Genomic DNA, 18,591 nt, shown 5'->3' on the forward strand with positions numbered 1-18,591 from the left:
ACATATATGAGCAGGGGCCTAATAGACTAAATAGCCACGCTGCATTCGTGATGTGTACCCAAATTAAAATACTGGTGTTACCAGTCCAAACTCCTTTCCCTCTCCCAAGCCTTAACCGCCAGCTGCGGTGCCTCACTGCACCACGCAGTACGTCGCTCTACTATCTGACCTAGACGCACACCGATATATCCACTTAGTCGGTAAGAGGTCGACATGGGAACTAACTCTTTGTCATACCATAGGAACCATTTAAAATGAACAAACACGTAGCGCCACGTCAACTTTTGACAATTAATTAATTATTCATTGCTGCTGTCGGTTCTCTACGACAGTGACCGGCTGCTGCGCGTCAATCAGGCAGCATCTCCGGATCCAGCGAAGATGAGTTGTTGGATCGCTGAAGTCGCGTGGGCTCACCACCTGTTTTTTCTTAGACGTTTGTAGCTCATCTACAACATATATTTTTTTTCTTAATACATCGTACATGTATATTTACAGTAAGCCCCAGGTGGTGTTACTGAGTTATCGTGTAGGATGCTCAGCACTAGTAAGGGCGAACATAACCCGTGCGTTTTGACACAGCACACAGTGTCACGATTAATGCACAGTCTGTGATAGATAAACTGATCAGCCAGAGCATTATGATCACCTACGTAATAGCTGGTATGTCCACCTTTCACACGGATAATAGTGGTGACTCATCTCGATATAGAAACAGTGAGGTTTTGGTAGGTCACTGGAAGGAGTTGGTGCCATATCATCACACGCAAGCCACAGAATTCCCATAAGTTCCAGGGAGGGGATGATGAGTTCTGATGCTATGTTCAGTCATATCCCAAATGTGTTCAGTCGGGTCCATATCTGAGTTAGGAGGCTGACAAATCAATTGGAACTCACTATTGTGATTCTCGAACCCCTCTATCACACTTCTGGCTTTAAGACAGGGCTGATTATCTTGCTGAAGAATGCCACTGCCGTCGGGAAACATCGTGGTTATGAAGGGTTGTACACGGTCTGTAACCATCGTGATGCCGAGCACAAACTCCACTGCGTGCCCGTGTAAATGAGCCCCAGAGCATAACGGAGCTGCCATGTATACACGGGAATATATTAAGCGGCATTTTTGCTCTCACTGTGTTCAGCAACAGGCAGCCCTGCAGGCGTCCTTTTCCACTTGGCTGACACCGTAGTGCCTGTGGGAGTGTCTAAATGTTGATTTTGACGGGCCATTCCTGAATTAGTATTGACTCTACGTAGTGCACACCAATGTACCTGTATGGCGCATTCTCCGTCCACATTCGTGGTGGCCACTATTTCTGCCCTGTCTAAGATTTTTGCAGTTGAGGGACATGCTGTGCTTACCGATAGTGGCTCCCAGTTTGCTTCTTAAGAATTTGCATCTTTTTGTCAGGCTAGTGCTTTTCACCATCTCACAGCGCCCCCATTTCGCCCTCAATCCAATAGTGAGGCTGAACACGTGGTTCGGACATTTAAAAATCAGGTGCTGAAGTACGAGGGCGGTTCAGAAAGTAACCTCCGATTGGTCACAGTGCGGGTTGTGGGGGGAGTAGCGACGCCATCTGTGCGTTCACGCACTCAACAGGTCAGTCGGCATCAAGCCGTCAGTGGTCGAGTGAACGTCGTACCTGCGCTAGTTTAGTTTTTGTGGCAGTTTGAAATGTGTGCTGCAATAGAAAACCCCGCCAAATGTGAAGTGCGTGCTGTCATAAGGTTTTTTACAGCCAAAGGATATTCTGCAGCAGCTATTCATCGTGAGCTTTGTGCCGTGTACGGACCAAGAGTTATGAGTGAAGGAGTTGTCCGTGGATGGGTACGTTTATTTAAAAGTGGACGAGAAAACGTTCATGATGAAGAGAGGAGTGGTAGACCATCATTGGTGACTGACGAACTCGTTCAGACAGTTGATGCAAAAGTTCGTGAAAATCGACGTTTCTCAATGTCGGAGTTGTCTACTGGTTTTCCACAGATTTCTAAGACTCTCTTGTACGAGATAGTGACAGCAAGATTGGGTTACCGTAAGTTCTGTGCACGATGGGGGCCCAAAATTCTTACCGACCACCACAAAACTCAAAGAATGGCCTCTGCATTAGACTTTCTGTCACGTTATGAGGACGAAGGAGAACCATTGTTAAACAGAATCATGACCGGTGATGAAACCTGGATTAAGTACGTGAACCCTGAGACAAAAGAACAATCAAAGATGTGGGCACATTCAAATTCGCCTACCAAACCAAGAAAAGCCTCGCAAGATTTTTCTGCCAGAAAACTGATGGCAACGGTGTTTTGGGATGCCAAAGGGGTGTTGTTGGTTGAATTCATGGAACGTGGTATGACCATTAATCAAGACGTGTACTGTGAAACAATAAAAAAGTTACGACGGGCTATACAGAACAAACGCCGTGGTATGCTGACTTCCGGTATCGTTTTTTTGCACGATAACGCCTGTCCTCACTCTGCTCGCAGAACAACGGCCCTTCTTGAGTCCTTCAAGTGGGACGTTATCAACCATCCACCTTACAGCCCAGACCTGGCGCCAAGTGATTATCACCTCTTCATGCATTTGAAGAAATGGCTCGGGTCACAGCGGTTTGATGAGGACGAAGAGCTCAAAGATGCGGTCACAGGCTGGCTCCAGGCACAAGCGGGTGATTTTTATGCAGAAGGAATTTCAAAGCTTGTGAAGAGATACGATAAGTGCCTCAATCGCTATGGAGACTATGTAGAAAAATAGTGCAAAGATGTAGTTGTAAGATGTATATATTAAAATATTTTTATTTAACTTGGTGTATTTTTTTAAATCAACCGGAGGTTACTTTCTGAACGGCCCTCGTATATATTTGACAGGTCCCCTAAAGCTGCTTTAGGGCATTCTTTTTTTGAGTTCGTACCTTTTCCCTCCGATGCGGGACAAGAGCCCAGTGGAGCTGCTACACGGCTTCCAACTACGGACCCTCCGTCACACGGTGCATCCGACACCCCGTACGCTGGCATTGACGAGCCGGCACCTGTGTGTCGTCCGCATTCCCGATGGGCAGGTGTCCGATCACTTCGACCAGCTGTGGCCCCACACAGTGGGATATGTTCCGGAGGGCGCGACGCCTCCCGTGCTACTCTTGCTGCCGCCAATGCCTGTTTGTATCTCACAGCGGGGGTCGCTGCCTGGGGTTCCTGCCTCCCCCCACTCCTCGACTGCTGTCACTGCACCTGATACCGCAGCCGTCGCTGCCCTCTTTGCTGGGTCCTGGCTGTCCATCATATCTGTCACCCTCACTGACACGTCTGGCACAGACTGCTGACCTCGACGAGGATATCGCTATAGAGCTGCCGTCCGCGGACCTACCCTACGGTCTCTCAGGAAAGGGAGGGAGTGGGGCGGGACACGGTGCACCAGCCTGCCCCCTCACCACTTTCGCCCCTACTTGCTGGTGCCTGCCCACCTCGTGCTGCAGCGGCTGCCACCGCTGGGCAATGAAATGGATGTCAGCGCCATCATCGGCATTTTCTGTGACTCGTAATCTCAGTGTCTTGTGAGATCAGTGCTTCTCTTCCACAGTACCAGTGCTTTTTTCTGTACCGTGCAGTTTTCTGTACTATGTATTTTTTGGTGCCATATATTTTTCTGTGCCTGGTGTTTTTATGTATGTATGTGGTTTTCCCATCCCCGTAGAAGGGATGAGTGATGTAGCTCCATTCAAGATGTCTGTGATTTCAGAGGTGACGTGTCCATACAGTTCAGAGGCCCACTTATAGAGGCCACCCGAGTTGGCCACTGACGACCTCTGGTGAGCAACCAAAGAAACAGTATTATTTAAGTGATCGCAAATGAGTGCTTGGCCTATTCTGTAACCTGTATTACTATTGTCCAGTCAGTGTGTTCAGTGCTATGCACAACCTGTATGACATTGTATCTTAATTGTTCCACAAATCATTCTCGCTATGGCAATTGTTTAATCTCTGTATCACTACTTGTAATTGTCTTCACTGTCCTGTATCATTACCTGGTCATTGACAAAAAGCATTGTATTTAGAAATTTGCCTGGCCCAGTTCTTGTACGAGGGCAGTTCAATAAGTAATGCAACACATTTTTTTTCTGAAACAGGGGTTGTTTTATTCAGCATTGAAATACACCAGGTTATTCCCCAATCTTCTAGCTACACAACACTATTTTTCAACGTAATCTCCATTCAATGCTACGGCCTTACGCCACCTTGAAATGAGAGCCTGTATGCCTGCACGGTACCATTCCACTGGTCGATGTCGGAGCCAACGTCGTACTGCATCAATAACTTCTTCATCATCCGCGTAGTGCCTCCCACCGATTGCGTCCTTCATTGGGCCAAACATATGGAAATCCGACGGTGCGAGATCGGGGCTGTAGGGTGCATGAGGAAGAACAGTCCACTGAAGTTTTGTGAGCTCCTCTCGGGTGTGAAGACTTGTGTGAGGTCTTGCGTTGTCATGAAGAAGGAGAAGTTCGTGCCTACGAACACGCTGAAGTCGTTTATTCAATTTCTGAAGAGTAGCACAATACACTTCAGAGTTGATCGTTTGACCATGGGGAAGGACATCGAACAGAATAACCCCTTCAGCGTCCCAGAAGACTGTAACCATGACTTTACCGGCTGAGGGTATGGCTTTAAACTTTTTCTTGGTAGGGGAGTGGGTGTGGCGCCACTCCATTGATTGCCGTTTTGTTTCAGGTTCGAAGTGATGAACCCATGTTTCATCGCCTGTAACAATCTTTGACAAGAAATTGTCACCCTCTGTTATGTCCTAGCCAGTAATGCTACCCGAGCCCGCTGCCAAAAGGTTGGCAGCATCAAAGTCCGGACGCCGTCCGCATAAGCAGCGCCAGCGAGACAGCAAATCGCCGCAAGTCTGCGCGCGCCACCGCTGGCTTCTGGCTTCTTAAGCGCTGGAGTCGCGAGCGCTAGGACAGTTCTGTATTCGCCGCTCAGTTGTATACTCGATCAAATTGTGTACTTGCTAGTCAGTTGTGTGTTCATCACAGCAGAGTTGTTGTTTGTCGTCAGCCGACGCTGACCTAGCCGCTCCGACTCGAACTAGACAGATTTCTGTAGACACCGAGTTCACTACTGTGTTTCTGTATCTTCGTTAATAAAGATAAGTACCGACTTTTATTTAATCAGAGTGTTTGGGTTTTCATCTTTCTGTTCACTGTTCCAGCGGACCGGTCGGCCCACTATTAAAAGTGTGGCGGTGACTTCGTAAGCCATTTCTACAGCCAAGTGTTTGTCGCTACGAATACCGCCACAAAACTGGCGACGAGGACTTCCGAACTCGTGTGCAGGGCTGGTTCAACTTGTTTCTGGTTTTCCAAATTGTAGCGATAGAATTATGGGGGCTGGTTTAATTTGTGTTCACTATGTCTGCCGAATTACAACAGTTGATCTTGTTACAGAGTCAGCAAGTACAAAGTCTGGTGGAAGCAATCGCCAAACAAGCGGCTAATCCTCCAACACAAAACGAACAAGCACAGGCAGCACCACAGTTCCGGGCTTTTGATGAATCCAGAGAAGAATGGCGAGAATATTTCGCGCAGTTGCAGGCGCACATGTCAGTCTACAAAATCACAGGTACTGAGCGGCAGCTTTATTTAATTTCCACTGCAGGCGTGGAAGTCTATCGACTACTTTGTAAGTTGTTCCCGGAATCCCAGCCAGAAGCTTTAGACTATGACGTTGTTGTTAACAAGCTTGCTGAGTATTTCGAGTCGCGAGTTCATGTGGCAGCAGCCAGATTCAAGTTCTTCAGATTAAAGAAACTGCCACATCAATCTCATAAACAGTGGTTAACAGATTTACGGGGCCTCACCCGTCAGTGCCGATTTAATTGTGTGTGTGGAGCTTCCTACAGTGATGTCATGTTACGAGACGCTATTACTCAAAACATTGCAGATTCTCGTATTCGTGCTGCTATCTTAAAGTTGCCTGACCCGTCCTTAGAGACTGTGATGAACATCATTGAAGCCCAAGATACTTTTGACTATGCTGAGTGTGAGTTAGATCAACCATGTATTTCTCAAATTGCCTGTGCTAAACAAGTTATGTCACGCCCGCGGCCCCACCAGCAGAGTCCGACTGTAAACACTAGCCGGCCGCGTCATGTTAAACACATTCGTCAGCCGCGTGTGCAAAATTATAGAGTTAAGTCTTGCCCTAAGTGTGTTCTTGCTCATCCTCGTGAACGTTGCCCGTTAAGAAACGCGGTTTGTCACTTTTGTCAAAGGAAAGGACACATCCAGACTGTTTGTTTGCGTAAACGCAAGAACAATTCTAGTGCTGCCCAGCCCATGGATATTCATGTTCTTCAAAGCCAGCCCGCCCAGAAGGTTGCGTTTAAAGACTCATCCACGGTTCGTGTGGGTAATAAACTTGTTCGCAACAAGCCACCCACCCAGCCGTCTGCTATGCGACCCAAGCGTAATTCAAACGCTGTAAAAAGTGATGTACAGACTGCAAGTGAAGCGGGCATTGTTGTTCCACCCGCCCAAGCCACGAGTTGTCGTAAGCAGCGAACACGCGCTAAACGCGCTGATTTTGTGTCTTCCGCCTCCACTGCACCGATCCAGAGACAGTGTAATAAACTATTTGTGAAGCTACGCATCCAGGATAAGACCTTCAATTTTCAATTAGACACTGGTGCGTCTGTGACTCTCATAAATAGTGCTACGTATGCGGCTATCGGCCGCCCTAAACTTTCAGCGGCAAAACATTCTTTGGCTACTTATAGTGGAGAACGAATTCCTGTGTTAGGTGTATGTAGCGTGCCAGCCACATTCCGTGGCAATACAAAAACAGTTTCATTCACAGTGCTCCGTGCTACAGACAGTGTAAACATTTTCGGATTAGACTGTTTTGACTTGTTTGGCCTGTCTATCCAAGACAATGTGTTGCAACTTAATTCTGTTGTTGTTCCTCAAGACAGCATAACCGATTTGTGTAAACGATACAGTGACATATTTAAAGACGAACTAGGTTGTGCTGCGAACTTTGCCGCTCATATTACGTTAAAAGATAATGCTCAGCCTCGATTTTGTCGTGCTCGTCCAGTGCCTCACGCCCTCCGGGCACCAGTAGAAGATGAACTTCGTCGTTGGCAAAACAACGGTGTTATTCAACCCGTTTCAGCGAGCCAGTGGGCTTCTCCTTTAGTTATTATAAAGAAACCGTCTGGCAAGTTACGTTTGTGTGCTGATTTTAAGTCGACAGTTAATCCTCAGACTGTCATTGATTCTTTTCCTTTGCCTAGACCGGACGAGCTGATGGATAAGTTAGGGGAAGCTCGTTTCTTTTCCAAAATTGATCTCCGTGAAGCATATTTGCAATTGCCCCTCGACGAGCAATCACAACAGTATTTTGTCATAAACACGTCATTGGGATTGTTCCGTTTTCTGCGTTTGCCTTTTGGTTGTGCGTCAGCTCAAGCTGTTTTTCAGCGTTTTTTGTCACAACTTCTGGCTAATGTGCCATCGTGTTGCAACTATTTAGACGATATTGTTGTGTCCGGTCGGACGCCTGCTGAACATTTCCGTAATTTGGAGTGTTTGTTTAAAGTGTTGTCTCAGGCAGGCCTACGTTGCAACATAGATAAATGTTCATTTTTCCTTACGGAGCTGGAGTATCTGGGACATGTTATTAATGCTCAAGGCATTCATCCCTCACAGTCACATTTAGCAGCTATTCGTGATTTGCCCGCCCCTCGCAATCTGCATGAATTGCAAGCAGTTCTTGGCAAATTGACGTATTATATTAGGTTTATACCTAATGCATCACAGATTGCTGCATCGTCTCCGTCGTAAGAATGTTCCGTTTGTGTGGTCAGCTGATTGCCAATCAGCCTTTCAGCAGCTTAAAGAGGCTTTATTGAATGATCGTTGTCTGGTCCATTACGACCCTAACAAGCCTCTGGTGTTAGCTTGTGATGCCTCTTCTTTCGGCCTCGGTGCTGTGTTGTCTCACCGAGTCGGTAACACCGAACGTCCTATTGCGTTCGCATCTAAATTGCTAAACAAAGCTCAGTGTAATTATAGCCAATTGGACAAGGAAGCGTTGGCTATTGTGTTCGGTGTCACAAAATTCCATCACTACCTCTATGGTAGACCATTCTATTTAGTAACAGATCACAAGCCCCTGACGTCACTGTTTCATCCGTCTAAACCAGTTCCTCAGCGGACAGCTCAGAGACTACAACATTGGGCTCTTTTGTTATCACAATACCAGTATGAGATACTGTATCGCCCTACAGCTCAGCATGCAAACGCTGACGCGCTTTCTAGATTGCCGATTGCTGCGGATGATGTCTTCAATTCCTCTGACGACTCTTGCCATCAGATTGACGCCGATGAGCATCAATCCCTCCGGGATTTTCCGATTGATTATCGTCAGGTGGCACGTGAGACAGCTATGGATCCTCATCTGAGTTTACTATTACGTTTTGTTCAACGTGGTTGGCCGTCCAAGGCAAAGGACATATCGGATCCTGTGGTTCGTCGCTATTATCCGCAACGTCATCTGTTGTCTGTTTCGCACGGAGTTTTGCTGTTACGCACCGAGAATGACCAGCTTCGTGTAGTGGTTCCCCAAGTGCTCCAATCCAAGGTCCTCGACTTGTTGCATCAAGGTCATTGGGGAGTGGTCCGCACCAAGCAGCTTGCCCGCCGTCATTGTACATGGATCGGCATTGATAAGCAAATTACGCAGATGTCTACAGATTGTTCGACGTGTGCCGAACACCAAGCTGCTCCGCCTCAATGCTATTTTGAGTGGGCACGCCCTGCCGGTCCCTGGCAGCGAGTACATATTGATTTCGCTGGTCCATATTGGAATTCTCGTTGGCTCATCGTGATAGATGCATTTAGTAATTTTCCGTTTGTTGTGCCCATGCAGTCTACAACGTCTGCACAAACTATACAGGTGTTGACTTCAATTTTTTGTATTGAGGGTCTTCCAGAAGTTTTAGTGTCTGACAATGGTCCACAATTTACCTCTGCTGAATTTGAACGTTTTTGTTCTGCCAATGGCATTCGCCATGTTCTTACTCCGCCGTTCCACCCTCAATCGAATGGTGCAGCGGAACGTTTTGTACGCACATTCAAGGATCATATGGACCGCCTTCGTGCTACGCACTCTCGTCAGCAGGCCCTCATCACGTTCCTGTCATCGTACCGGACCACGCCACGCGACGGCCCTTCGCCTGCGGAGCTTCTCCACGGCCGTCGTCATCGCACCCTACTACGGTTGTTGCACCCCCCGGATCGATCCGCCGCTTCTGAGCATCGCACGCGTTTTCAGCACGACGACGCCGTTTTTTTCAGAGTTTATCACGGTCGCCGTCGTTGGGAACGTGGTACCGTGATCAGTGTCCAGGGTCGCGGTTTTTATACTGTTCAAGGTGCTACTGGGGTGCACAGGAGGCATCAGAACCAGTTGCGCCGCGCTGGCCGCCCGGATTCTGCCGCTCGTTCTTTGTCCACAGATTTGGTCCGCGGCGGGTTCCAGCCGCGCCTTCCAACTTCGCTGCCGCCCCCAGGGCAGCAGCAGCAGCAGCAGCCGTCGCCGCTACCACGCCGACAGCCCGTCCCGTTGATGCCTCCTGCGCAGCTTCATTCGGGAGCGCCCCAGGTGGTCGCTCCGGCGCCTGCGGTCCCTCTTCAGTCGCCACCGCCTTCGGAGCTGATGGACGTCGACCCCTCAGCCGGGCCGCCTTCCCAACCGGTGGCTGTGCAGCCTGTCCTGCAGCCGCTTTCCTTGGGCACCCCCAAGGAGTCTGACACCGCAGCGCCTTGTCCGGCGCCCTCTCAGCAGCCGCCGACGCAGCGTCAGGAGACGCTGCCTCTCTTCGTGGGTCCCGACGCCCCGTTGCGTCCAGTACCAGAAGCTGCGCCCGTGGTCACAGGCGTGCACCCTGACCTTGGTTTTCAGTCGGTGTTTCCCGGGGCCCCGCGCAGCCAATGCTGGGCTGTGGACCGGGGACTGCCACCGACAACAGAATCCGCCCCGGTCTCTTCTGCTACGCCTGCGGCCAGACCCCTTCCCCGCCGTCGACGCTCGCCACGTCATTATTCAATGACAGTGCGGCGATTTGGGGGGGGAGGAGTGTTATGTCCTAGCCAGTAATGCCACCCGAGCCCGCTGCCAAAAGGTTGGCAGCATCAAAGTCCGGACGCCGTCCGCATAAGCAGCGCCAGCGAGACAGCAAATCGCCGCAAGTCTGCGCGCGCCACCGCTGGCTGCTGGCTTCTTAAGCGCTGGAGTCGCGAGCGCTAGGACAGTTCTGTATTCGCCGCTCAGTTGTATACTCGACCGAATTGTGTACTTGCTAGTCAGTTGTGTGTTCATCGCAGCAGAGTTGTTGTTTGTCGTCAGCCGACGCTGACCTAGCCGCTCCGACTCGAACTAGACAGATTTCTATAGACACGGAGTTCACTACTGTGTTTCTGTATCTTCGTTAATAAAGATAAGTACCGACTTTTATTTAATCAGAGTGTTTGGGTTTTCATCTTCCTGTTTACTGTTCCAGCGGACCGGTCGGCCCGCTATTAAAAGTGTGGCGGTGACTTTGTAAGCCATTTCTACAGCCAAGTGTTTGTCGCTACGAACACCGCCACAAAACCCTCAGCCACAGGAGGAGCAAGCAATTCTGCGCAGATGGTTCTCCTTTGCTCTTTATGGTGTTCGGTTAGACAACGAGGGACCCAGCGGGAACAAACCTTTGAATATCCCAACTGGTGAACAATTGTGACAGCACTACCAACAGAGATGTCAAGTTGAGCACAGAGTTGTTTGATGGTGGTCCGTCGATCATCTCGAACGAGTGTGTTCGCACGCTCTGCCATTGCAGGTGTCACAGCTGTGCACGGCCGGCCCGCACGCGGGAGATCAGACAGTCTTGCTTGACCTTGCGGCGATGATGACACACGCTTTGCCCAATGACTCACTGTGCTTTTGTCCACTGCCAGATCACCGTAGACATTCTGCAAGCGCCTATGAATATCTGAGATGCCCTGGTTTTCCGCCAAAAGAAACTCGATCACTGCCCGTTGTTTGCAACGCACATCCATTACAGACGCCATTTTAACAGCGCTGCCACCTGTCGGAAGTCAATGAAACTATACGAGACGAAGCAGGAATGTTTGAAAATATTCCACAAGAAATTTCCGGTTTTTTCAACCAAAATTGGCCGAGAAAAAAATGTGTTGCATTACTTATTGAACTGCCCTCGTAACTTGAGGTATTCTGTTCTTCATCTGGTCCCCGAACAGGTCGTCAGTGTAGATACTGAACAGTCTTGGTGATATACTACACCTCCCCATACTCCCTGGTTTATCTCCGTTTCTTTTTGCAGCTTTCTGCCAGTATTTTTTCTTATTTTGGTATTTTTGTGTAAACCTTGGTGTACAGGTGTATAGGGAAACATAAAATCGAATCAGAGACATTTTGGAGCCTTTAATTAATTATTTTGCTGTAGATTTGATAAGAAGCATTCAGAAGAGTGAGTCTGCTGTAGTTAGTTGTGTTACTTCTGTCTCAGTTTTTGAACAGTGAAATAACTTTAGTGCACCTCGATTCTTCTGGCATTTCATCTCTTTGCCAAGACACGTTATTAACATAGAGCATTCTTAATTCTAGATGTGCTCCACCTTGGGAAAATAGTTGTTCTAATCAGGGACATAAATGTAGCTATGAAATGTGAAATGAACATGTAAGGGGCAACCAAAAAGTTTGTGTTTGAATGCGATATAGTCTCCAGAATTGGTATACCAATCAGACAAAACCTCTGAGAGCATTGAAATGATCATTTTGCTGAGCACCAGGTTGAAGATACCCATTTGGTAAAACATTGTCTCCTGCTGTGTAAAGGAGTCTGTAACTGTCTGCTGCACATCATCATCTGACAGGAATTGTTGATGCTTCAAGGCCTTGGTAAGGCAGTGATAATTGCATGGGGGGAGATCAGGACTATAGTGAGAGGGCTCAAGTGCCTCATTCTTGAGTTGACACAATTTCTGCACTGTGACGTGTGCCGTACAGGGGTGTGTGTTATCGTGAAGTAATCTGGTTATAGCAAACTTTTTTATGAAACAAATTAAGGAGCAGGCACTGGAAACTGCGAAGAAGAAACCGATTATCTGGTTCCGTTACTTGGATGATATGTTTGTTTTGTCACAGCATGGCAGGGAGGAACTTGATCATTTTCACAAACATCTGAACAGGACCTGTGCGAAGATTGAGTTTACCGAGGTGGAGGTGGCAAGCGGAAGATTAAACATTCTTGATGTACTAGTTTTCAAGAAAGAAGATGGTAGCTTGGGCCACACGTTGCCTACACCAGAATTTGAACAACCACCCACAACAAAAGTGAGGCATCATAAAACATTGGTGGATAGAGCAAGGAAAATATGCAAACCAGAGCTGCTTGGAGCAGAATTAAAACATCTCACCAGTGCATTGCTCAAGAATGGTTACTCATTTACTAAGGTGAAAAGAATGTTTAGACCACCATGTAGAAATTACAATGATTCTCAAGTGCCGGTGAAATCAGAAGTTTTCCTGCCATTCATTAAGGACATGAGTGACGGCATAGGAAAAAATCGTGAAAAAGTGGAATATTGCGCTAATCTACACACCTGCACGGAAGATACAAGATCACCAAAAATCAGCCAAGGATGCTCACCAACTGCTGGAAAAAGCGGAATTTATAGGATTACGTGTAGTTGTTGGGAGGTGTACGTGTGTACTACAAAAATAACTGTCAAAAAATGACTCGAAGTGCGCAAGGGCAATTGCAGAACAGGGGAGACGACAGATCAGCTGTTGCAGAACATGCCTTGCACCCAGGAGACCACCACATTCAGTCTGATAGGACTCAAGTACTATCAGCCACAAGTGGATATCATGAAAGGCTATACAGAAAGGCCATAGAGATTGCAAAATACCCCACGAAGTCCAATAGGAAGGAGGAGGGCATGAAATTGAATGACATTTGGATTCCGGTGCTGAGGAAGATTTGTACCAGACTTCCACCGTGGGATGATAGCATTAGCAGATTACAGAAGTCGACAACAGCCATTTGCACTAACATATTCAGTACAGGTGATGTCACACCACTGCATGGAAGCTCGGTGAAGCGGAATTTTGCTGTAGTCAGTAGTGAGCCAGAGTGTGAATTGGACATTCAACAAAGTTATGACACCCTTTGAGAATGACCGAGCGAGGCGACACAGTGGTTAGCATGTTGGTGGTTAGCATGTTGGACTCACATTTGGTAGGACAATGCTTCAAACCTGTGTCTGGCCAACCTGATTTAGGTTTTCTGTGACAACCCCTTGAGAATGTCCTCTGCAGATGGGGACAAAACATCGGGTTTTAAAGTGAAATTCATTTGACCACAACATAATAGCATGGAAAATTTTATGAACTGTGAAATTTCCGGTGGTGAAAGCTTACATTTTACAACTAGGTACAATGTTGTTATGTTTGCTTTTAGTGTGCTTGTGTGTTCTTAGAGTGCACTGCGATATGCTAGTCAGTCAATGTGTGACAGTCCAAGCAGTAGCTCACGAATGAACAATGAGATTTAGCAATGTAGAAAAAGCTGACATGCTAATGGTGTATGAAGAGTGTAGGAGGAATGCAGTTCATTCTTGTATGGTGTATGCGACAAGATATCCCAATAGATGTCAACCATCTTGTCAATTATTTGTCAACCTCCTCAACCTGTCATGTGAAAGTGCTAGTGTACACCCAGAAATGTAACAGAAGGAAACAAGCAATGACAGAAGAGGGGGAAATTAATGTCCTTGCTACTATTGCACTTGATTGGCACATTAACTCCTGTGTGATCGCACGACGAAGTGGCATGACTCAGGCAAATGTCATACGCATCCTGAATCGATACAGGTCCTGTCCCTATCACGTCTCTCCATCATGAGCTGCATGGAAATGATTATGAGAACTGTGTTAACTTCTCTAGATGGGTATTAAGAGAGGATACTCTGGCTGTATCGTGTGTCTTATTTAGTGATGAAGCAATATTTACCAATCATGGCCAGGTAAACTGTGAAAACATGCGCTGTTGGACTGTTGACAATCCCCATTGATTTTGTCAGGTGGATAATTAGTGCCCATGGAGTGTAAAACTGTGGAGTGGGATAGTGAAGCATCAGCTAATAGGTCCGCTTTTCCTCGACAGAACACTAGATGCGCACAACTATCGCAGCCTCTTAACAGAGCATCTTCCACATAGGCTAGAGGATGTTCCTCTGCAGACTAGGAGGAACATGTGGTACAACATGTTGGCTGTCCAGATGGTAGTGCATGAAGCACTACAGCATGTCTTCAAAAATTGTTTCCAAATTGTTGTATTGGATGCAGAGAGCCTGTACCTTTCCAGGTCTGTTCCCTGTATTTGATGCCTATAGGCTTTTTTCTATGGGGAAAGCTGAAAGAAGCTGTCTAGAAGGATGTACCAACTACACTCGATGATACGTAATGAAGTATTACTGCAGACTGCTCGGATATCTCCGCTGAAATACTAGCATGTGTGCACCAGTCGTTCCATACCAGACTGAAAGCATATATTGGCACTGCTGGTAGTCATTTTGAACTCAACCTGTGATGGTCAGTCGTCATGTCACTGGTCAGAATCCACATAACTAATGTATGCACTTTGTCGTTCTTTAATTTGTGCTACCACAGGCATTGTACAAGTATCAGAGTGGGAACTTTTCAAAATACAGTATCTCGTAGATGACTCACACTAGAATCCTGTGGCAAACACCGCTGACATTCTAATTTACCCTTCTTTTAGTTGGTTAATGTTAATAGGCATTGCTCCATTAAAAAAAAGTGTATGTTTGCATAAAAAATACTCTAAGTATTATTACAATCTGTTGTTTGGGTAACAATGTGAGCTCCAGACTACCAATACGTTGTGTGAAAACCACACAGCAGTAGCACTTTGTTTCCACAATATTTTCAGTGCGAGTTTTAGGTGATGCACATAGGTGATGTTAATAGCATGCTACTTGGAAACTCAGTTACTAACTGTTTGACCGAATCTGCTGAGTGTCTCTAGTTGATGTGCCGTAGATACAGTGTGGAAGTGGAGTCTGCAGTGTGTCATTGTCGCAGGAGCTGGTGCTGCAGCCACTCCGCCACTCGAAGGGGCGACAAAACGGATCGGGAGGCGGTGCAGACGCTCTACAATGCGCCCAACCTGCGTACGGTGCTCATCCAGCGGGGAGCCAAGTCGAGCGTCTTCCGCGCGCTCTACACCAACTGCCGACAGCTGACCAACCTGCAGATTGGTGCCACGCAGAAACTGAGTTACTCGGTAAGTCTTCTTTCTCACCTATGTCGCGTACTCTGGTGTAGAATAAGTACAATGCAGGAAGTAACAGCTATTTGAATACAATACCATCAAGAAATACATTTTGTTAACAAAAAGCAGCTCTGGAAAACTTTATTATTGTTGTTACTACTACTACTACTACTACTACTACTACGATTAATACTACTATTACTATTTCTGTTACTATTATTACTATTTATGCATGAAATGATGATCATTATATGGGATACAAGTAAAAGCAATTCTTGAACTAAAATATTTTTTAGGTACAGGATGCTTATAAATTAATTAAATAAAAATAATCTTAAATGTGAAAAGGGTAAGTAACTCACAGAAATGTTTGATAGAGCACTGAATGCAGCATATCTTAAAGTTCTATTGCCACCTAACACTTTCAGTTCCCAACATTCACCCTAGGTGGCATGTGTGAAAGAATTATTCAGTGATGACAAAGTCACATAATGGCGTAGAGCATGCATGGTGTTGTTTATGGCTTCATGAATCCAAATCTGCTGCTACAGCTCGGACACAATCCACCCACCACCTCAAAGACAAACTATTATTAATCAGTACAATTGTTTCACGCAGGATGCCGGGTCAGGATCGGCCAGCAACCTCTGACACAGCAGTTGAACAAGTTCAGCAGTTTTACATTCATAGTATGGGTAAATCGGTGACATGTGCCTGCTTAGAATTGAATGTGCTTAGAGTTGCAGTGGAGAAGGTGTTACGGGAGAGCTTGTCTTTCAAACCCTATGAATTGGAACTGTTGCCACATCTATGTCTACATTTAAATCTCATGTGTACTGTGCAAACCACTGTGAGGTGCATGGAAGAGGATACGTCCCGTTTTACTAGTTACTGGGGTTTCTTCTGTTCCATTCATGCATGGGGCATGGAAAGATGATAGTTTGAATGCCTCTGTGTGTGCAGTAATTTTTCTAATCTTATTCTCACAATCCCTGTGTGAGCAATACGTAGGGGGTTGTAGTATATCCCTAGAGTAATCATTTAAAGCTAGTTCTTGGAACTTTATTAATAGATTTTCTCAGGATAATTTTTATGTCTGTCTTCAAGAGTCTGCCATTTCAGTTTCTTCATAATCTCTGTGACATTCACTCATGGATTAAACAAACCTGTGACTATACGTGTTGCCAGTCTCTGTGTACGTTCACTATCCCCTGTTAGTCCTATGTGGCACAGATCCCATACAGTTCATCAATATTCTAGAACTGGTTCCACGAGAGATTTGTGAGCAATTTCTTTTGTAGACTGACTGCTCTTCCCCAGTATTCTACCAATAAAGTGAAGTCTACCACCTGTTTATCCATGACTGAACCTATGTGACCATTTCATTTCGTATCGTTACAAAGTGTTACACCTAGGTATTTGTACTAGTTGGCCAATTCCAACAGTGACTCATTGATACTACATTTTTTTGATTTGTGAAGTGGAAAATTTTGCATTCCTGAACATTTAGTGCAAGTTCCCAATCTGCACCATGCTGAAATCAATATTTTGAAGTTACTTTCAGATAGTACTTCATTGCAGATAGCTGCATCGTTTGCAGAAACCCTGATTTTACTATTAATATTGTATGCAAGGTCATTAATATACAACATACAGCAAGGTTCCCAACACTTCCCTGCGGCACACCCGATGTTAATTATACATCTGGCAATGACTCTCCATCTGAGATAACATACTGTGTTCTTCCTACGAAAAAGTCCTCAATCCAGTCACAAATTTCATTTGATACCCCATAGGATCGTACTTTTGACAAATGTAGGTGTGGTACTGAATCAAATGCTGTTCGGAATTCAGGAAACGCTGCATCCACCTGGTTGCCTTGATCCAAAGCTTTCAGTGTATCACGTGAGAATCTTTAAGAGAAAGTGATGAAGAAAAAATAGTTCAGTTTTGTGCAGAAATATTTAACAGGAACCTAACTGAAGATGATTTTCTTAATAAAATTATTTTCAGTGATGAAACCACCTTCTATACCTGCTGTAAAGTGAAGCGACATATTCTTTGGATATGTGGTGAACAGAAATCGTATCATGTAATCAAATTGCATTCATCGAAGGTAAATGTTTTTTGCGGTCTAACCTGTAACGAGATTTACGATCATTTCTGTTTTGCCGAGTCAACTGTAACTGAAGCATTGTATCTGGACATGTTTGATCATCATCTATTGTCTCAACTACAGCAGGGTATGGACACAGACTTTATTTTCCAGCAAGATGGCATGCAACCAAATTATAATCATGAAGCTGTCGTCGTGTATCTCCATAGGAATGTGCTGACTTGGATTGGACATGGTGGAACAATATGCTGGCCCCCACAGTAACGTGATTTAATGGCAGTGGTCTTCTGTGTGTGTGGGGTTAGATTAAAAACAAGAGTGTTTGTTCCTCCACATCTGGGAAACACCAGTGAGCTGTGACAGAGGATAACACAAGCAGTTGCCATCATACATCAAGGCTTCCTTCATAGGATTTGGCAGGCAGCTGATTACAGATGAGTTGTTTGTCTTGTAACAAAAGGTAGCCACATAGAACATTTGTAAATAAAACTTGATGATATGCTGCACTGAGTGCTGTATCAAACATTTCTGTAAGTTATTTTACCTTTCCCATAATGAAATGTTACCTTGGTTTAACTAATTGATAAACTTTGAACATAGCTGCTAAGGTTCAGTGACCGTGTCAGAATTATATTAGAACAAATAAGCCCTTGGTCACAAATATTAAGTCAAAATTGACCAGGTTTCGACGCTACTATGAGCGTCGTCTTCAGAATTAAACTAACTGTTCTAAAACATATTAGGTATATGATACATTAATAAAATTAAATTAAAGTTTGTACTGACTGGAAAAGATGCAGTACTTACAAGTCACATATTAAAAAAGATCTAAGCCGGAAAGGCGACGTCATGAATAGTTGTGAGATGGCGAGCCGCTAAGGGCTGCTCGTACAGTGTACAAGCAGCAGTGTACGAGCAGCCCTTAGCGGCTCGCCATCTCACAACTATTCATGACGTCGCCTTTCCGGCTTAGATCTTTTTTAATATGTGACTTGTAAGTACTGCACCTTTTCCAGTCAGTACAAACTTTAATTTAATTTTATTAATGTATTATATACCTAATATGTTTTAGAACAGTTAGTCTAATTCTGAAACTGAGCGAGATGGC

The 18,591-nt window shown here is 45.7% G+C and overlaps 1 protein-coding gene across 1 annotated transcript in view; it reads left to right on the forward strand.

The window, feature by feature from the left end:
* LOC124719008 overlaps window positions 1-18,591 on the forward strand; it is a 138,263-nt gene that overhangs the window by 23,865 nt on the left and 95,807 nt on the right. The window contains exon 3 of the mRNA XM_047244677.1: window positions 15,178-15,379. Within this exon, the coding sequence (XP_047100633.1) occupies window positions 15,178-15,379 (202 nt within the window). The remainder of the gene's footprint in view (window positions 1-15,177; window positions 15,380-18,591) is intronic.

Source organism: Schistocerca piceifrons, chromosome 10 (genome assembly GCF_021461385.2).
Source record: "Schistocerca piceifrons isolate TAMUIC-IGC-003096 chromosome 10, iqSchPice1.1, whole genome shotgun sequence".
NCBI lineage: Eukaryota > Metazoa > Arthropoda > Insecta > Orthoptera > Acrididae > Schistocerca > Schistocerca piceifrons.